At 37.4% G+C, this 22161-nt stretch overlaps 1 protein-coding gene across 1 annotated transcript in view; it reads left to right on the plus strand.

Annotated features, from left to right (window-relative positions):
• SCN1A (sodium voltage-gated channel alpha subunit 1) overlaps positions 1–22161 on the plus strand; it is a 96224-nt gene that overhangs the window by 27269 nt on the left and 46794 nt on the right. Inside the window, exons 10-16 of the mRNA XM_022569939.3 lie at positions 1263–1547; positions 9897–10277; positions 11534–11666; positions 12475–12713; positions 14117–14290; positions 15887–16243; positions 17770–18252. Coding sequence (XP_022425647.1) covers positions 1263–1547; positions 9897–10277; positions 11534–11666; positions 12475–12713; positions 14117–14290; positions 15887–16243; positions 17770–18252 — 2052 coding nt within the window. The remainder of the gene's footprint in view (positions 1–1262; positions 1548–9896; positions 10278–11533; positions 11667–12474; positions 12714–14116; positions 14291–15886; positions 16244–17769; positions 18253–22161) is intronic.

Raw genomic sequence — 22161 nt, forward strand, 5'->3', positions numbered from 1 at the left:
TTAATCATCTTAAAATTTTTAGAATACAAGGGAAAATGTGATTTTGGGGTCTTCTCAGGTGAGAAACTTACTGAATGAGTATACTGGCATTAGAAGAAAATCCTAAGAAATCATCTTTTCTTAGAAAAAAGTTTATTGGTTATTATATAAAACGATGTTCATGTGGTTCTTAGAAGATTGTCTATTACTTTCTTTAACCAAAACTATGTTGTCTTTTAATGTGGTTGCTTAATTGCCTTTCTTACATAAATAAGAAAGTGATTGACTATTGTAATGTTCTCTGATACAGCAGTATCCAATAAGCATATGAAAGTCACCAATTTTTATGGAGATCGGGGAACCTAAGAATTACTTGTTCTTATAGTGAGGTGTCAGTACTCACAGTACAATAAAATGCCCTTCTTATCCCTTCCATCTTTCCTTACTCTTTCCGTTCAGCATCGAAACTCACTGCCTTTACTAAAGAAGAAAGTTATTTGGGGAGTATTAATTTATTTGCAAGAGTCCTTGTATTGAGAGTAGTCTTGGAAAAATGATAATAATCAAAAAGTGCCAACCTAGGGCTAGTACAAGTTGTGATCAAAAAGCATTGTTTTCATCCCATGACCATGTGGCCAGCAAGAACCAGTGCCGAATTAAAGAAGCTGGGGATGGTCTTTGGAGAACTGAACATCTTGTCTTGCTTAGCCGAAACTTCTGACCCTCCCTTCTCCAGTCTTCTGAATAGAGTATTGTGGAGGGGTAAGGAAGGGATTTTATCACCTTCCATAAATTTTATTGATAATATTGGACAACCCTGTTTCAATAACTGGAAAGAGGATCTCAGCTCTTTATCTCATTCCTCCTATCTTTGGATTAGACCCCAAGTTACTGATCAGCTTTTCTTCCATGCTCCAGTTTTTTTTCAGTGGAAAAAAAAAAAAAAAAAGACAGTGCTAATTACATACCAATTTTTAGAGTAAATCAAATCCCAAAAGTAATATGAATTTATGTTCTTGTCTGATTGATCCTTTTGAATATGCAGTCTGTAAAACATCATACAAATGTAATCAATGTTAGCACAAAGAAAACCAAATTAACTCTAAAAGCCTTTATTAGATGGAAAGAAAAAATTTTTCTTTTATACTTGCAGAGTTTCTTCGATGTAAGATTAGCTGGAGTCAGCTAAATTATTTTTAAAATGCTTTGCAGATACTTTAGCTATTTTCTTAAAGGTAAAGTCTTCTCTAGTTCCATGCTAAGACCATTTCTCCTCAATGTAGCAGGCAGCGGCTGTAACTGCCTCAGTGCATTCCAGAGAACCTAGTGCAGCAGGCGGGCTCTCAGACAGCTCATCTGAAGCCTCCAAGTTGAGTTCCAAGAGTGCAAAGGAAAGAAGAAATCGGAGAAAGAAAAGAAAACAGAAAGAGCAGTCTGGTGGAGAAGAGAAAGATGACGATGAATTCCATAAATCTGAATCTGAAGACAGCATCAGGAGGAAAGGGTTTCGCTTCTCCATAGAAGGGAATCGGTTGACATATGAAAAGAGGTACTCCTCCCCACACCAGGTATGGCACTGCTGAGTTAAATGATGCATGGATGGAAATTAGAATACTGAAGAGAGGGGTAGGAATTAAATACAACTTATGAATTTTTTAAAATCTTTATTGGAGTATAATTGCTTTACAATGGTGTGTTAGTTTCTGCTTTATAACAAAGTGAATCAGTTATATATATACATATGTTCCCATATCCCTTCCCTCTTGCGTCTCCTTCCCTCCCGCCCTCCCTATCCCACCCCCCAGGCGGTCACAAAGCACGGAGCTGATCTCCCTGTGCTATGCGGCTGCTTCCCACTAGCTATCTACCTTACGTTTGGTACTGAATATATGTCCATGCCTCTCTCTCGCTTTGTCACAGCTTACCCTACCCCCTCCCCATATCCTCAAGTCCATTCTCTAGTAGGTCTGTGTCTTTATTCCTGTCTTACCCCTAGATTCTTCATGACATTTTTTTCCTTAAATTCCATATATATGTGTTAGCATACGGTATTTGTCTCTCTCTTTCTGACTTACTTCACTCTGTATGACAGACTCTAGGTCTATCCACCTCATTACAAATAGCTCAATTTCCTTTCTTTTTATGGCTGAGTAATAGTCCATTGTATATATGTGCCACATCTTCTTTATTCATTCATCCAATGATGGACACTTAGGTTGATTCCATCTCCGGGCTATTGTAAATAGAGCTGCAATGAACATTTTGGTACATGACTCTTTTTGAATTATGGTTTTCTCAGGATATATGCCCAGTAGTGGGATTGCTGGGTCATATGGTAGTTCTGTTTGTAGTTTTTTAAGGAACCTCCATACTGTTCTCCACAGTGGCTGTATCAATTTACATTCCCACCAACAGTACAAGAGGGTTCCCTTTTCTCCACACCCTCTCCAGCATTTATTGTTTCTAGATTTTTTGATGATGCCCATTCTGACCGGTGTGAGATGATATCTCATGGTAGTTTTGATTTGCATTTCTCTAATGATTAATGATGTTGAGCATTCTTTCATGTGTTTGTTGGCAGTCTGTATATCTTCTTTGGAGAAATGTCTATTTAGGTCTTCTGCCCATTTTTGGATTGGGTTGTTTGTTTTTTTGTTATTGAGCTGCATGAGCTGCTTGTAAATTTTGGAGATTAATCCTTTGTCAGTTGTTTCATTTGCAAATATTTTCTCCCAGTCTGAGGGTTGTCTTTTGGTCTTGTTTATGGTTTCTTTTGCTGTGCAAAAGCTTTGAAGTTTCATTACGTCCCATTTTTTTCTTTTTGTTTTAATTTCCATTTCTCTAGGAGGTGGGTCAAAAAGGATCTTGTTGTGATTTATGTCATAGAGTGTTCTGCCTCTGTGTTCCTCTAAGAGTTTGACAGTTTCTGGCCTTACATTTAGGTCTTTAATCCATTTTGAGCTTATTTTTGTGTATGGTGTTAGGGGGTGATCTAATCTCATACTTTTACATGTAGCTGTCCAGTTTTCCCAGCACCACTTATTGAAGAGGTTGTCCTTTCTCCACTGTACATTCCTGCCTCCTTTATCAAAGATAAGGTGACCATATGTGCGTGGGTTTATCTCCGGGCTTTCTATCCTGTTCCATTGATCTATCTTTCTGTTTTTGTGCCAGTACCATACTGTCTTGATTACTTAGCTTTGTAGTATAGTCTGAAGTCAGGGAGCCTGATCCTTCCAGCTCCATTTTTCTTTCTCAAGATTGCTTTGGCTATTCGGGGTCTTTTGTGTTTCCATACAAATTGTGAAATTTTTGGTTCTAGTTCTGTGAAAATTGCCATTGGTAGTTTGATAGGGATTGCATTGAATCTGTAGATTGCTTTAGGTAGTAGAGTCATTTTCACAATGTTGATTCGTCCAATCCAAGAACATGGTATATCTCTCCATCTGTTTGTATCATCTTTAATTTATTTCATCAGTGTCTTATAATTTTCTGCATACAGGTCTTTTGTCTCCTTAGGTAGGTTTATTCCTAGATATTTTATTCTTTTTGTTGCAATGGTAAATGGGAGTGTTTTCTTGATTTCACTTTCAGATTTTTCATCATTAGTGTGTAGCAATGCTAGAGATTTCTGGGCATTAATTTTGTATCCTGCTACTTTACCAAATTCATTGATTAGCTCTAGTAGTTTTCTGGTAGCATCTTTAGGATTCTCTATGTATAGTATCATGTCATTTGCAAACAGTGACAGCTTTACTTCTTCTTTTCCGATTTGGATTCCTTTTATTTCCTTTTCTTCTCTGATTGCTGTGGCTAAAACTTCCAAAACTATGTTGAGTAAGAGTGGTGAGACTGGGCAACCTTGTCTTGTTCCTGATCTTAGTGGAAATGCTTTCAGTTTTTCACCATTGAGGATGATGTTGGCTGTGGGCTTGTCATATATGGCCTTTATTATGTTGAGGAAAGTTCCCTCTATGCCTACTTTCTGCATGGTTTTTATCATAAATCGGTGTTAAATTTTGTCAAAAGCTTTCTCTGCATCTATTGAGATGATCATATGGTTTTTCTCCTTCAATTTGTTAATATGGTTTATCACATTGTTTGATTTGCGTATATTGAAGAATCCTTGCATTCCTGGAATAAACCCCACTTGATCATGGTGTATGATCCTTTTAATGTGCTGTTGGATTCTGTTTGCTAGTATTTTGTTGAGGATTTTTGCATCTATGTTCATCAGTGATATTGGCCCGTAGTTTTCTTTCTTTCTGACATCCTTGTCTGGTTTTGGTATCAAGGTGATGGTGGCCTCGTAGAATGAGTTGGGAGTGTTCCTCCCTCTGCTATATTTTGGAAGTGTTTGAGAAGGATAGCTGTTAGCTCTTCTCTAAATATTTGATAGAATTTGCCTGTGAAGCCATCTGGTCCTGGGCTTTTGTTTGTTGCAAGATTTTTAATCACAGTTTCAATTTCAGTGCTTGTGATTGGTCTGTTCGTATTTTCTATTTCTTCCTGATTCAGTCTTGGCAGTTTGTGCATTTCTAAGAATTTGTCCATTTCTTCCAGGTTGTCCATTTTATTGGCATAGAGTTGCTTGTAGTAATCTCTCATGATCTTTTGTATTTCTGCAGTGTCAGTTGTTACTTCTCCTTTTTCATTTCTAATTCTATTGTGTTGAGTCTTCTCCCTGTTTTTCTTGATGAGTCTGGCTAATGGTTTATGAATTTTGTTTATCTTCTCAAAGAACCAGCTTTTAGTTTTATTGATCTTTGCTATCATTTCCTTCATTTCTTTTCCATTTATTTCTGATCTGATTTTTATGATTTCTTTTCTTCTGCTAATTTTGGGAGTTTTTTGTTCTTCTTTCTCTAATTGCTTTAGGTGCAAGGTTAGGTTGTTTATTCGAGATGTTTCCTGTTTCTTAAGGTAGGATTGTATTGCTATAAACTTCCCTCTTAGAACTGCTTTTGCTGCATCCCATAGATTTTGGGTCGTCGTGTCTCCATTGTCATTTGTTTCTAGGTATTTTTTAATTTCCTCTTTGATTTCTTCACTGATCACTTCGTTATTAAGTAATGTATTGTTTAGCCTCCATGTGTTTGTATTTTTTACAGATCTTTTCCTGTAATTGATATCTAGTTTCATAGTGTTGTGGTCGGAAAAGATAGTTGAAACAATTTCAATTTTCTTAAATTTACCAAGGCTTGACTTGTGACCCAAGATATGATCTATCCTGGAGAATGTTCCATGAGCACTTGAGAAAAATGTGTATTCTGTTGTTTTTGGATGGAATGTCCTATAAATATCAATTAAGTCCATCTTGTTTAATGTATCATTTAAAGCTTGTGTTTCCTTATTTATTTTCATTTTGGATGATCCACCCATTGGTGTAAGTGGGGTGTTAAAGTCCCCTACTATGAATGTGTTACTGTAGATTTCCCCTATTATGGCCGTTAGTATTTGCCTTATGTATTGAGGTGCTTCTATGTTGGGTGCATAAATATTTACGATTGTTATATCTTCTTGGATCAATCCCTTGATCATTATGTAGTGTCCTTCTTTGTCTCTTCTAACAGTCTTTATTTTAAAGTCTATTTTGTCTGATATGAGAATTGCTATTCCAGCTTTCTTTTGGTTTCAATTTGCATGAAATATCTTTTTCCATCCCCTTACTTTCAGTCTGTATGTGTCTCTAGCTCTGAAGTGGGTCTCTTGTAGACAGCAAATATATGGGTCTTGTTTTTGTATCCATTCAGCCAATCTGTGTCTCTTGGTGGGAGCATTTAGTCCATTTACATTTAAGGTAATTATTGATATGTATGTCCCTATTACCATTTTCTTAATTGTTTTGGGTTCATTATTGTAGGTCTTTTCCTTCTCTTGTGTTTCTTGCCTAGAGAAGTTCCTTTAGCAGTTGTTGTAAAGCTGGTTTGGTGGTGCTGAACTCTCTCAGCTTTTGCTTGTCTGTAAAGGTTTTCATTTGTCCATCAAATCTGAATGAGATCCTTGCTGGGTAGAGTAATCTTGGTTGCAGGTTTTTCTCCTTCATCACTTTAAATATGTCCTGCCAGTCCGTTCTGGCTTGCAGAGTTTCTGCTGAGAGATCAGCTGTTAACCTTATGGGGATTCCCTTGTGTGTTATTTGTTGTTTTTCCCTTGCTGCTTTTAATATGTTTTCTTTGTATTTAATTTTTGACACTTTGATTAATATGTGTCTTGGCATATTTCTCCTTGGATTTATCCTGTACGGGACTCTCTGTGCTTCCTGGACTTGATTAACTATTTCCTTTCCCATATTAGGGAAGTTTTCAACTATAATCTCTTCAAATATTTTCTCAGCCCCTTTCTTTTTCTCTTCGTCTTCTGGAACCCCTATAATTCGAATGTTGGTACGTTTAACGTTGTCCCAGAGGTCTCTGAGACTGTCCTCAATTCTTTTCATTCTTTTTTCTTTATTCTGCTCTGCAGTAGTTATTTCCACTATTTTATCTTCCTGGTCACTTATCCGTTCTTCTGCCTCAGTTATTCTGCTATTGATCCCATCTAGAGTACTTTTAATTTCATTTATTGTGTTGTTCATCGTTGTTTGTTTCATCTTTAGTTCTTCTAGATCCTTGTTAAATGTTTCTTGCAGTTTGTCCATTCTATTACCAAGATTTTGGATCATCTTTACTATCATTATTCTGAATTCTTTTTCAGGTAGACTGCCTATTTCCTCTTGTTAGGTCTGGTGGGTTTTTATCTTGCTCCTTCATCTGCTGTGTGTTTTTCTGTCTTCTCATTTTGCTTATCTTACTGTGTTTGGGGTCTCCTTTTTGCAGGCTGCACGTTCGTAGTTCCCATTGTTTTTGATGTCTGTCTCCAGTGGCGAAGGTTGGTTCAGTGGGTTGTGTAGGCTTCCTGGTGGAGGGGACTAGTGCCTGTGTTGTGGTGGATGAGGCTGGATCTTGTCTCTCTAGTGGGCAGGTTCACGTCTGGTGGTGTGTTTTGGGGTGTCTGTGGCCTTATTATGATTTTAGGCAGCCTCTCTGCTAATGGGTGGGGTTGTGTTCCTGTCTTGCTAGTTGTTTGGCATAGGATGTCCAGCACTGTAGCTTGCTGGTCGTTGAGTGAAGCTGGGTGCTGGTGTTGAGATGGAGATCTCTGGGAGATTTTTGCCATTTGATGTTATGTGGAGCTGGGAGGTCTCTTGTGGACCAGTGTCCTGAAGTTGGCTGTCCCACCTCAGAGGCACAGCACTGACTCCTGGCTGCAGCACCAAGAGCCTTTCATCCACACGGCTAAGAATAAAAGGGAGAAAAAGTAAAAAGAAATAATTAGTAGAAGAAAGAAAGAAAGAAAGAAAGAAAGAAAAGAAAGAGAAAGAAAGGAGGGAGGGAGGAAGGAGGGAAGGAAGGAAGGAAAGAAAGAAAGAAGATAAAGTAAAATAAAATAAAGTAAGATAAAATATAATAAAGTTATTAAAATAAAAAAAAATAATTAAAAAAAGAAAAAAAATTTTTTTAAAAAATAAAAGGAAGGATAGAGCCCTAGGACAAATGGTGGAAGCAAAGCTATTCAGACAAAATCTCACACAGAAGCATACACATACACACTCACAAAAAGAGGAAAAGGGGAAAAAATCATAAATCTTGCTCTCAAAGTCCACCTCCTCAATTTGGGATGATTCGTTGTCTATTCATGTATTCCACAGATGCAGAGTACATCAAGTTGATTGTGGAGCTTTAATCCGCTGCTTCTGAGGCTGCTGGGAGAGATTTCCCTTTCTGTTCTTTGTTCTCACAGCTCCCAGGGGCTCAGTTTTGGATTTGGCCCCGCCTCTAAGTGTAGGTCGCCGGAGGGCGTCTGTTCTTCGGTCAGACAGAACGGGGTTAAAGGTGCCGCTGATTCGGGGGCTCTGGCTCACTCAGGCCGGGGGGAGGGAGGGGCACGGAGTGCGGCGCAAGCCTGCAGCGGCAGAGGCCAGCGTGACGTTGCGCCAGCGTGACGTTGCACCAGCCTGAGGCGCGCTTTGCGTTTTCCCCGGGAAGTTGTCCCTGGATCCCGGGACCCTGGCAGTGGCGGGCTGCACAGGCTCTCGGGAGGGGAAGTGTGAATAGTGACCTGAGCTCGCACACAGGCTTCTTGGTGGCAGCAGCAGCAGCCTTAGCGTCTCATGCCCATCTTTGGGGTCCGCGCTTTTAGCCGCGGCTCGCGCCCGTCTCTGGAGCTCCTTTAAGCAGCGCTCTTAATCCCCTCTCCTCGAGCACCAGGAAACAAAGAGGGAAGAAAAAGTCTCTTGCTTTTTCGGCAGGTCCAGACTTTTCCCCGACTCCCTCCCGGCGGCTAGCCGTGGTGCACTAAACCCCTGCAGGCTGTGTTCACGCAGCCAACCCCAGCCCTCTTCCGGCGCTCCGACCGAAGCCCGAGCCTCAGCTCGCAGCCCTGCCTGCCCCGGCAGGTGAGCAGACAAACCTCTCGGGCTGGTGAGTGCCGGTCGGCCCTGATCCTCTGTGCGAGAATATCCCCGCTTTGCCCTCTGCACCCCTGTTGCTGTGCTCTCCTCCACGGCTTCGAAGCTTCCCCCCTCTGCCACCCGCAGTCTTTGCCCGTGAAGGGGCTTCCTAGTGTGTGGAAACCTTTCCTCTTTCACATCTCCCTCCCACTGGTGCAGGTCCCGTCCCTATCCTTTTGTCTCTGTTTATTCTTTTTTCTTTTGCCCTACCCAGGTACGTGGGGGTTTCTTGCGTTTTGGGAGGTCTGAGGTCTGCCAGCATTCAGTAGGTGTTCTGTAGGGGTTGTTCCACGTGTAGATGTATTTCTGGTGTATCTGTGGGGAGGAAGGTGATCTCCGCGTCTTACTCTTCCGCCATCTTCCCGGAAGCCCAGCCAAAGCAATCTATGTATTATTCTTTTCTGATAATTCTTTCAGTGTATCCCTTCTGGCTTTGTGCAAAGCGATTCTTTGTTTTGTACCTCGCCGCTGCTGAGCTCTACAGATCCCGCTCCTTCCACACAGTTCGCCAATTCCGCGGGCCTTACTCAACTTATGAGTTTTTATCAACTGAATTGACTGCTGTGTTTATTATATTTAAACCTATCCTTTCTGTACATAGTTATGAGAAAATCTTAGTTTGCACAGGTAAATCTACAGTGGGGTGTAGTTGAGATAACACTGCATTGAAAGTCAGGGGACCCAGATTCTCACCTGGACCTGTCTGCTGGTACTTGTTGTAACTAATGACATTTCATCTTTCTGGTCTGCAGCCTTTTTAATGAGAAAAAAAATTGTAGATAACTGTTCAGTAATCTACAACTCTTTGGTTATTTTATATTGTTTTTTCATCCCTGACTACTTTATAAACTATCATGCATGCTTCTGAAAATATTCGTCATGGTATACTTTATCAAAAAGCACATCACTCTGAATTTCAGAAGTCTTCAAGTTCCAACAACACTGTGCCTTTTAGCTGAAACAAGAACAATAATTAATTTAAAGTGATTTTAGAAAGATGGACTAAAACAATTCGTGAAAAGTGTTAGAATTTCTTGAAGGGAAAGAGCAACGGAAACAAATGTGCCCCTGTTAAGGTCATACTACTGATATTTATTGAGTGTTTACAATGTCCATAGTAAGGTACTAAAGATGCTTGCTTTTGAATATGAAATATGGTGGTTCAGGGTTTTGTTTTTCAATATCTTTAAGTTGCAATCTATCTCCCCAGTCATTAATCTCAAGAGCTAGAAATCGTCTCTTAGAAAAGTAATTTATTTTAATCCAAATGCACATAAAACGAGAATGTTAGTCAAAAAAGGATGAGTCACATTCTGTTTTGAATGCTGAAGTCCCCTTCAACTTAATCTTGCAAAATAAAAGCAGATTCCAATTGGCCATATTAATATGATTTTATTATTATTTGTTTTTGGTTTCAAACTTTTAGTCTTTGTTGAGCATCCGTGGCTCCTTATTTTCTCCAAGGCGAAATAGCAGAACAAGCCTTTTCAGCTTCAGAGGGCGAGCAAAGGATGTGGGATCAGAGAATGACTTTGCTGATGATGAACACAGCACCTTCGAGGATAATGAAAGCCGCAGAGACTCCTTATTTGTGCCCCAACGACATGGAGAGCGACGCAACAGTAACCTGAGTCAGACCAGTAGGTCGTCCCGGATGCTGGCCGTGTTTCCAGCCAATGGGAAGATGCACAGCACTGTGGATTGCAATGGTGTGGTTTCCTTGGTTGGTGGACCTTCAGTTCCTACATCGCCTGTTGGACAGCTTCTACCAGAGGTGATAATAGATAAGCCAGCTACTGATGACAATGTAAGGAAGTTTTAAATAGTTCAGGCATGGCTGGCTCATTATTGCTGCACCAGCCAGTGTTTCTACAGAATGGAACCCCTTGAGAATGATACCTGGTTGGTCAAGCTGTGAATGCACCTGCATCTTTTAATATCTTTAAGAGAATATCCAACTAAAACTTAAGGCTTCGGCACCTTCTTGCATAACACCTGAATGCATTTACTTATTAAACGTGCTAAGGATAAATTAAACACAATAGTAAATGACTGCTTCCAGTTGGAGGATTTGCTATATACCCATGCTGAACTTAGACAGCAGGACATCCTCTAAAGCTCTGGTGTAAGAGTAAATGAACGATTCTTATGTTTAACTGTAAAGGGTGTATAATAAATCTTTCCAACGGACTCTTCAATATAGCTCTGCTTTAGTTTAGAAGATTTTCAAGAACACTGTGCCTAAATAGATAGCTTCAATATTATCTTAAAATTTCTAGTACTCATATTTGTCTTACTAAAAAAAATGCTGATATAGGTCTTCTCAAAACTAATCTGAATGAAGAGACACAAATAAAAATATTAATACAGGCAGATAAAAGAATTGTCTGTGTACAAAGATATGTTATGTGTTTGTGAATGTATACCCAGATGAGGAATTTCTAAACACATGCTGCCTCTTATTAGACTTGGAAATATATCAGCATGGTGAGGCATGACTAAGTCAGAATTAGATGACTTATTGCTTTGGTACCCTGGATGAAACTGTTGTCCATGCAGCATGTGTTGTTATTTTTTTAACATACAGTTTGTGTTGTCAATGATCATCTATGTCTTGTGTCCAGAAAATGAGATGGCAGCTACGAGTGTTGTAAATATTTGTATTTCTTTAAAAATAAAGGGCTACCTTCTCAACATAAAATGCCTTGATCATTTAGATGTCGTTTCAAGTTACTACTTTTTACTATTAGTTCAGAAATAAGGAAATTGTTAAATATGTCTCTCACAAATTTATCAATCGTATCCAAATTACATTATGTCTCATAAAATTATGAAATCAGAGGGGAAAAGAAAAACAACCCTCAGTTTTTGCTGTATGAGTAAATGGGTAACAGTTTGGACATTCCAGGCTAATGATACAATAAGTCAGCAATATCTGCCATCACCAGTTAACTATGAACGTGCATGTCGCATGTGTTTCATGAATTTCACAGCGTCACATTGGTTGTTCACTTATCATATTGCTCAAGTTAATCATTTAATACATTAGCATTTTCTTTACAGGGAACAACCACTGAAACTGAAATGAGAAAGAGAAGGTCAAGTTCTTTTCATGTTTCCATGGACTTTCTAGAAGATCCTTCTCAAAGGCAAAGAGCAATGAGCATAGCCAGCATTTTAACAAATACAGTAGAAGGTTTGTAACAAATTCCATTTCCGTTTCAGTTGTTTTCACTGAGCTTATATTGTCTCATTCGAAACGAATGTCTCTGTGAGTTGGAAGCAGTGTATTCTAAAGAGAACGTAACAGGTCTTATTTAAGAGTTATTTGTTATAATTACTCCTGTATTCTAGAAGCTTTAAAAAAAAGTTATTTAAATTCCGTGATATTGAAACTAAAGAATGTATCCTGTGTGTGGCAACTCCTTGAAAATGCAGAATAAAGCATTTCTGTTAGGGGTTTCTAATCCCATTAGTCATGGTGTTCCTCTCTTCTGTTCCACTTAGCGTAGGACTTCCTAAATACTCTCAAGATTGGAGGGGAGGAGTGGGTCATTCTCACAAAATAAAAACAAATTGAAAAGATGATTCTTGGCTCTACCCTATCTCTCTGTCCTATCTCTTACAGCCTGAGGATGACACCATAGCCAGACATTAACATAGGATTACACACAGTCTACACTACTCCAACCCATATTCTTATTGAGACTTCATTTAAAAGACCATTCACTTAACTTAAGGCAAAGTATGGAACCACAGGATCAATGCATAAGAGAAGAAAACCATTCTTTGCTACCTCTGTTCTATGTTTATGTGTGAAGAAATATTTTGGGCCGTCTAAAGATTAAATTGTATAGTTTTTTTAAATCAAGTATAAAAGAGGTTGACTGTTGCAAATGGAAATGTGTTGGTTACTAAAAAGAAGTCTAGTCGATTTGAAAGGAATATATGTGTGTAACAATATCTTTTGGTGTCTGTTTTTATTTATTTTTTTTTAAATCTAGAACTTGAAGAATCCAGGCAGAAATGCCCACCCTGTTGGTATAAATTTTCCAACATGTTCTTAATCTGGGACTGCTCGCCACATTGGTTAAAAGTGAAACATATTGTCAACCTGGTTGTGATGGACCCATTTGTTGACCTGGCCATCACCATCTGTATTGTCTTAAATACTCTGTTCATGGCCATGGAACACTATCCCATGACGGACCATTTCAATAATGTGCTTACAGTAGGAAACTTGGTAAGCATATTGGAAGGTAAATGTGTTCAGTCTTCAAACTTTCTGTTTGAGAAACTCTTTACATTTAATAACTTACAGCAGTCTTTCCACCACCCTTTCTACCTCCTGGCTCCCAAAAGATGGGAATTATATCTAGCTGGATATATCCTACTTTTACCAAAAATAACAGCCCTTAAGATCAAAGCAGAAACTGAGAGAGAGAGCAATAGGCACAGGCCTACAGTACTACTTGAAAAGTCAATATTGATATTTATAACTATTTCAAGCTACAGAAGCAGTCCATAGTTTAAGGACACACTTTTTGAAATGATGTTATCACAGTTTCCCTACCTGTAGAAGGCTAAAATAAAATTGCAGATCTTTTTATCTTGCTTAGTCATCATCATTGTAAGCAATAGTTTAACAACTCAGAAATGTCTCCAGCTTTTCCGCTTCCAGGATCTAGGTAGACCATGTATTGTTTAATCCGTCTATTTTAGATCAAATCCATAAAATATTGAAAACGTCCAGTACATTTTGTGTATTATATGATTAACAGTGCCACTTTTGGTGAAGGTTGCCACTAAATTCTTTCTCTTCTGTGCTTAAAAAACATAAATTATTAAAGTGTTTGTCTGTTGACTCAACATAGGAATATTAGCTTTTATTTGCTGAAAGAATGGTCTCTAAAATAATGTATGCATTTTCCATAATATTTGTTTTAGGGTTTAAGGTTTTTGATGGTGGAAAGCAAAACATGTAAAGCATCCTGAATTATAGTATTTCTGTTTTTAAAGCTTTAGTATTTATATAAGTTTAACCAAAAAGTTTGTTCGGATTTTTCTGTAAGATGTTACATAAGAGGATTGGCCAACCCAATACTATGGAAGTAAATTAATTTTTTTCATGTGCATAACAAATACTGATAATAGTAATGCACATATTATAATATAGTTACATATGTATAATGACAACTATCTGATTAGAGGGAAATGTGAATAAGCTTATAGATACATAAAACTGTTTATGGGAAAATCTTGTCAGTAGCTGTGCTGTATGAAGTCTGAAGGAAAATTCAGTTTGATGTGATGGAAAGAACACTGGTTAAAAATAGATTTGCTCTCAATACTAGTTTTGCCGTTTTCTAGTTGATATTCGGCAAATCATTGCACCCATCTGAAGACCTGTTTCCTCATCTGTAAAGTCATGGTTATAATACCTGCATTATGTGTTTAATAGCGTTTCTGTTGAGGATAAAATGAAATAACTTATATGAGAGCTTTTCATCAACTATAAATTACTATGCAAATGTAAGCTAGTAATATAATCATTACTAGTATAAACATTTATTCTAAGAGCAAATATTATGTCATTCTACTTTATCATTATCTGATGGAATTAGAGTAACTTTGTTTTTATCTTAGGTTTTCACTGGGATCTTTACAGCAGAAATGTTTCTGAAAATTATTGCCATGGATCCTTACTATTATTTCCAAGAAGGCTGGAATATCTTTGATGGTTTTATTGTAACGCTTAGCCTGGTAGAACTTGGCCTGGCCAACGTGGAAGGATTATCAGTTCTCCGTTCATTCCGATTGGTAAAACAAAACAAAACAAAACAGCACAAAGACAAAAACCTTTCCAACAAGCATCATAGGTTTTACATCATAGGTTTTACCACACACCATTAACATTTTAAGTTTTTGTGTGACATGTGCATTGTCAAAAACAGTCCCTAAATGGAAAAAAAAATTGTTCCCACTTATTTAGAAAAACCTTTATTGCAAAAATCCTAGTCACATAAAGTTTCATATATTCCTCAGTTACCTTTCTGACTAATTATTGTTTCTAGATATGACTATAGTTAATATTTCTGGATCTAAGAAAATATTTTAATGAAAATGTATCACATTTTAATAGTGCTTTGAAAATATAAACACCCTTTTATAGTGGTGGATGACAATCAGATATAAGATGTGTATGTAGAAACTCTTCCTAATTCTACCTCTGGAAAATATGCTCCTTCCCAAAATCAGACAAGAGAAATCTGTAGGATTACTTGCTATGTCCACTGCTTCACATATATGTCCTTGCAAATCAGGGAAAGAATTATAAAGTCATGGGAAGTATTCCAGGTTTTTAAATGCAGGTACATCTAGCTATGTCAGTGCTCCAAAGGAGCATTATGAATAATAAACACTTTTCTCTACTTACAGCAGGGCTCAATGTGATGGTACTTTGCATGCTATTGACAAATGAGTATCTTTGAGCAGAGATCATTGAGATCACATGTTAATATTAGTGTCAGGCCTGGTATGCCTTACAACCACCTTCACAAAACGAATTAAGGACAGTTGGTCCCCAAGTAATCATTAAAAATCCACTCTCAGGGTTAAAATATGGAAGAATCAGATTCTTCCTAGGAGGAGTCCAAAAATTAGCCATGCACCTGAAAGTGATCAAGGGCAGGGCAGATGTAAGAGAGTCTTTTTGTTTTGGTTTTTTTGTTTGTTTTGTTTTGTTTTTAGACAAGAAGCTCCCGATGGGAAGACCTTTACTTCTTATTTGGTAAAGTGCAACATTTGCTCACAGCTCTCTGTCCTTGATAGATTAGGAAGTGTGTCTTGGAGTAAAGACAAGCACTGACACAAAGACATCCAGACAGCCTGCTCTCCATGCCTTTTGCTTCGGAGAGTGGTGCTATGACAGTGCAGTGGCGCCAGGTCATTTCTAATTGGTTAACGTCCAGAGGTGGATGGATTTAAAAGTTTGGAAAGCAAAGTGCAAGAATGCAAGGTGGCTCTTGCATATTTCCCCAGTGAAGATTGGTAGATTGTAAGTTCTTCAGTCAGTAGTGGGTAGATTGTAAGTTCTGCAATCAGTAGTGGTCCAGGATATCCACTAGCTTTTTTTTTTTAATGTCTTTTGTTATAGATATATCTTTCTTATTGAGGTATAATTGATATAACAATATATTAGTTTCAGGTATACAACATATGATCCAATATTTGTATATATTGCAAAATGATCACTACAGTAAGTCCAGTTAACATCCGTCACCATGCTTAGTCATAACATCTGCATAGCAGATGTTGTAAGAAATTCAATTTTAATCACTTCTTAGTAAAGCTCAATATATGTAATGCTTTTAAAGATTGATCATAATAATATACATTATTTTTTTAATTTTCCAGCTCCGAGTTTTCAAGTTGGCAAAATCTTGGCCAACATTAAATATGCTAATAAAGATCATCGGCAATTCAGTGGGGGCTCTGGGAAATCTAACCTTGGTGTTGGCCATCATCGTCTTCATTTTTGCTGTGGTCGGCATGCAGCTCTTTGGTAAAAGCTACAAAGATTGTGTCTGTAAGATCAACAGTGAGTGTAAGCTCCCACGTTGGCACATGAATGACTTCTTCCACTCCTTCCTGATTGTGTTCCGAGTGCTGTGTGGAGAGTGGATAGAGACCATGTGGGACTGCATGGAGGTCGCCGGTCAAGCTATGTGCCTTACTGTCTTCATGATGGTCATGGTCATTGGAAACCTGGTGGTAGGTACCCATTTAAGAAATGTGTTTCAGAAATACATTAAGAGCATAATGAAATGATGACCATTTTGTCCAAAACAAAGACTATGATTATTAATTTTGAAAGTCTATTACCTTTGATACACTTACAGTCTCACTTTGGCAATACAACCATATAGCAGTGACCATACAATATTTATACTCAACTCCATTTTGTCAATCATTTCATCATATTTATTATATGAATTCCAATAGAGTATCATATTGAAGACAGGTCTAGTAGGAAATGTTGGGAACATTTCATAAATTCAGATCCAAGGAAGGGAGAAGTCTGAAGAGTAAACTTAGAGAAAGCCCAGTCTTACTTGACAGTATAGTACTAAAAAGTGGTGCCTTTAAATGTTCCTAGTTATTTCACCTTTTCCTTGCCCCTTCATGGTAGTTAGCATTCAGTCACTCTATGTCATATGGCAGATGCGTGAACCAACCTGGATTAACCAATCCTTTAGTGGCTCTATTAACCAAACAGGTTGGCTAATGATGCCTGAGATTACCCAAATGGAGTAACTGATCAATCCTTTCTCTTAAGTTTGGAACATTACTGTTATAGTATAGAAATATATAATATACTCCAAAGGGTATGTACATTAATATTACAGTCTCATGGAAATATTAGTGACTGATTATGAACAGTTGCCTAATTAGTGAACAGTGGAGTATGAGAAATGCAGTAGATCAAGAAAACATGTGTTGGTGCCTATGTTAAGCTCATAATTCTCGTTCTGGGTCATAATGGTTATTTTTCAATTAATATCCAATTTAATATCTCTCTTCATCAAAAAAGAAACTAAAATGCATTTAAATGCATAATTTTAAACACTAATGAATTTTAGGTTTAGAACTCTTATATAGAAGATGTATAAATCTTGTTTCTTATATTCATACAATTTTAAATTTAGTAAAGCCATAGGTCAGCTCATTCAGCATCTTCATTTTATAAGTAGGGGAACTTGAGACCAACAGAAATCATGTCTTTGCCCATGGATGAACAGTGAAGTAGCTATTGAACCAGACCACAAATTCAGATCATCCAATTTCTTTTTTTTTTTTTTAATTAATTAATTAATTAATTTTGGCTGTGTTGGGTCTTCATTTCTGTGTGCGGGCTTTCTATAGTTGCAGCTAGCGGGGGCTACTCTTTGTTGCAGTGTGTGAGCTTCTCCTTGCAGTGGCTTCTCTTGCTGCGGAGCATGGGCTCTAGGCACACGGGCTTCAGTAGTTGTGGCGCACGGGCTTAGTTGCTCCACGGCATGTGGGATCTTCCCGAACCAGGGATCGAACCCATGTCCCCTGCATTGGCAGGCAGATTCTTAACCACTGTGCCACCAGGGAAGTCCCTAGATCACCCAACTTCTGATCACTGTGCTGTGGTGTTTCTTGTCTAGTTGTTAGAACTTATAGTTTCCTCCACACTTCAAGAAATAAGTGATCTCAATCTGCTCTTCTTCACATTGGGGTGAGATTATAATGATGTTTGTATTATTTTTAAGGTCCTGAACCTCTTTTTGGCCTTGCTCCTGAGCTCATTTAGTGCAGACAACCTTGCAGCCACTGACGATGATAATGAAATGAACAATCTCCAAATTGCTGTGGATAGGATGCACAAGGGAATAGCTTATGTGAAGAGAAAAATATATGAATTTATTCAACAGTCCTTCATTAGAAAACAAAAGATTTTAGATGAAATTAAACCACTTGATGATCTAAACAACAAGAAAGACAGTTGTATGTCCAATCATACAACAGAAATTGGGAAAGATCTTGACTATCTTAAAGATGTAAATGGAACCACAAGTGGAATAGGAACTGGCAGCAGTGTTGAAAAATACATTATCGATGAAAGTGATTACATGTCGTTCATAAACAACCCCAGTCTTACTGTGACTGTACCGATTGCTGTAGGAGAGTCTGACTTTGAAAATTTAAACACAGAGGACTTTAGTAGTGAATCAGATCTGGAAGAAAGCAAAGAGGTAAGATTTTATAGATGTGGGTGGGTATAAATGTATATGTGTATACTTGTATTATATTGCCTGTATTTATGATTATATATTCTCCACGTAGAATATTTTTGCCATCATATAAAATATTTTTTCATTGAAGAACCAAAGATTTAAGCTCAGTGAGGTGATTAATAAATTGAAGAATAATATAGTATATGTGTAAGTTTTCTCATCCTAAGTAATGGATATTTGTTAGATAATGAATGAATGAATGATCCAAGAAATGAACAAGCATCATCACATTTAATCCTTGTAATAACCTCAAAAGGATGTGCTACTTTTCTAACTTTTCAGATAAGAAAACTAGCTTAGGAAGTTTAAGATCATGTAGCTAATGAGGGGGTATAGCTGAGAATTGAATTCATAATCTTTGTTTATGCATTCTGTATATCTGACACCATACTCATTAGCTCACTTACATGGAAGAGAACTGAGCAACAAGAAATAGTCTACTTCATTCCTCCGATTAAAATTACACTGATCTGCATATTAATCTTCCAGGCTGCCATAACAATGTACCACACACTGGGTGGCTGAAACAATCCAAATGTATTTTCTCACATTTCTGGAGACCGGAAAGTCCAAGGTCAAGGTGCTAGGAGGGTCAGTGTCTGGGGAGAGCTCTCACCTTTGGGTGTGGATAGCTGCCTTCTGTGTCCTCACTTGGCCGTTCCTCAATGCATGGGCATATGGATAAATAGCTCTGGTCTCTCTTCTTCTTAGAAGAGCACCAGTGCTGCTGGATTAAGATTGCACCCTTATGACCTCACTTAATCTTTATCACTACTTCACAGGACATATCTCCAAATAGAGTCACATTGGGAGTTAGGGCTTCAAAATATTAATTTTGAGGGAACACAATTCAGTCCACAGTAACTGACTTAGAAATATTAAGCTAAAACTCTAATGGATATAAAAGATAATTTCGAAGAAGTCTAGAACAAACCACCTTCATTTCCCACTTATTGTGTGGAAGTCCCAAAAATGGTAAGGTGCCTTAGGTTACACAGTCCAAATTTTTAAATATTTATTTAAAGACTATTTTTTAGAACAGTTTTAGGTTTACATAAAAATTGAAAGGAAGGCAGAAAAATTTCCACATGCTCCCTGCCCCCCCCACATATATAACCTCCCGCATTATCACCATCCCCTACCAGAGTGGTATATTTGTTACAATTGCGGAATCTACATTGATGTGTCATTATCACCTGAAGTCCATAGTTTACATTTGGGTTCACTCTTGGTATTGTCCATTTTATGAGTTTGTACAAACGTATAAAGACATTTATCCACCCTTATAGTATCACACAGAGCAGTTTCATGGATCTAAAAATACTCTGTGCTATGCCTATTCATCCTTCCCTCTACGCTAACCCCTGGCAGTCACTGATCTGTAACTGTTTTTGCCTTTTCCAGAGTGTTATATAGTTGGAGTCATATAATATGTAGATTTTCCACACTGGCTTCCTTTATTTAGTAATACACATTTAAGTTTCTTCTGTGTCTTTTTATGGCTTGATAGTTCATTTCTTTCAGTGCTAAGTAATATTTTGTAGTCTGGATGTTTAGTTGTCCATTCACCCACTGAAGGACATCTTGGTTGCTTCCAAGTTTTGGCAAATGTGAATAAAGCTGCTATAAACATCCATGTGCAGGTTTCTGTGTGGATGTAAGTTTTCAGCTCATTTGGTTAAATACCAGGGATGGCAATTTCTGGATGGTATGCTAAGTGTTTTGTTTTGTAAGAAATTGCCAAACTGTGTTCCAAAGTGGCTGTATAGTTTTGCACAGCCACTAGCAATGAATGAGAGCTCCTGTTGCCCCACAGCATTTGGTGTTGTCAGTGTTCTGGATTTTGGCCATTCTAATAGATGTGTAGTGGTACCCCATTGTTTTTTAATTTACATTTTATGATGACATATGATGTGGAGCATCTTTTTATATGCTTCTTTGTCATCTGTATGTCTTCTTTGATGAGGTATCTTTTAAGAGCTTTGACCTGTTTTCTGATCAAGTTGTTTGTTTCCTTATTGTTAAGTTTTGAGAATTCTTTGTACATTTTGAATAACAGTCCTTTATCAGCTTTGTTTTTGCAAATATTTTCTCCTAATGTGGCTTGTCTTCTTACTCTCTTGACAGTGTCTTTCACAGAGCAGATATTTTTAATTTTAATTAAATCCAGTTTATTAACTCTCTCTGTCATGTATTGTGCTTTTGGTATCGTATCTAAAAAGTCATCACCTTGTCCAAGATCATTATATTTTCTCCTGTTATCTTCTAGGAGATTTATAGCTTTGCATGTTTACATTTAGGTCTGTGATCCATTTTGAGTTAATGTCTGTGAAGGGTATAAGGTCTGTGTCTAGATTCATTTTTTGCCTGTAGATGTCCAGTAGTTCCAGTACCATTTGTTGGAAAAGACTATCTTTGCTCCATAATATTGCCTTTGCTCCTTTACCAAAGATCTGTTGACTAGATTCATGTGGGTATATTTCTGGGGTTTCTATTCTATTCTGTTTATCTGTTTGTCTATTCTTTCATCCATACCACACTGTCTTGATTACTATAGCTTTATAGCATGTCTTTAAGTCAGGTAGTGGCAATCCTGACTTTTTCCTTTTCCTTTGGTATTGTGTTAGCTATTCTAGGTCTTTTGCCTCTTCATATACACTTTAGAATCAGTTTGTAGATATTGACAAAATAACTTGTTGGGAGTTTGATTGAGATTGCATTGATCAATAGATCAATATAGATCAAGTTGGGAAAAACTGACATCTTGACAATATTGAGTCTTCCTATTCATGAACATAGAATATCTCCCACTTTATTTAGTTCTTTGTTTCTTTCATTAGAATTTTATAGTTTTCCTCATATAGACCTTATACACATTAGATTTATACCTAAGTGTTTTATTTATGCAGTGCTAACATAATGGCATTTTTAAATTTCAAACCCCACTTGTTAAATGTTAGTCCATAGGAAAGTGATGAACTTTTGTGTATTAACTTTGTAACCTGCAACTTTGTTATAATCACTTATTAGTTCCAGGAGGTTTTTGTTTTTGTTTTTGTTTTTTTATGTTTTGTAGATTCTTCGGATTTTCTACATAAACAATAATGTCATCTGCCAACAAAGACAGTTTTACTTCTTGCTTCCTAATCAGTTACGTTTTGTTTTCTTTTCTTGTCTAATTGCATTAGTTATGACTTCCAGTACAGTGTTGAAAAGGAGTGGTGAGAAGGGATATACTTGTCTTGTTCCTGATCTTAGTAGGAAAGCTTTTAGTTTCTCATAATTAAGTACAATGTTAGCTATAGGTTTTTTGTAGATGGTCTTTATCAAGTTAAGAAAGTTTCTCTCTATTCCTAGTTTACTGAGAGATTTTTATCATGAATGGGTGCTATTTGTTGTCAAATGTTTCCTCTGCATCCACTGATATCATCGTGTGATGTTTCTTCTTTAGATTATTGATGTGATGGATTACATTAATTCATATAGTCTAAATATTTTAAAATACTTTAAATACTAAATATTTAAAATATTCAGAGGATCAAATACTATCAACAATATTTTATTAGGGATAAAGTTCTACTAGAATATTACCATGTCCAAGGTAATGCATTTTGACAGTTGATCAAGTAAGATATCATAAGCATGTAAATTATTGCTTATGTCCCTTTAAAGATGTTTCGAGCTTTTATAAGTCTCTGAATAGGCTAAGTCATCCACTACTCTTCAGAGTGGAGCTAATATCAGAGCTGGAAGCTGCCGCCTTGACCCCAGCCTGTGGGCTTCCTTAGGTAGATCAGATTTGTGTAATGATAGGGGGAGAGAAAGCATGTAGAGATGTAATTGTGGGTAGATCCTCATTACATTTCA

The sequence above is a fragment of the Delphinapterus leucas genome, chromosome 8, assembly GCF_059928025.1.
Source record: "Delphinapterus leucas isolate spDelLeu-1000000601 "Yukka" chromosome 8, BTC_Dleu_Yukka2, whole genome shotgun sequence".
Lineage (NCBI taxonomy): Eukaryota > Metazoa > Chordata > Mammalia > Artiodactyla > Monodontidae > Delphinapterus > Delphinapterus leucas.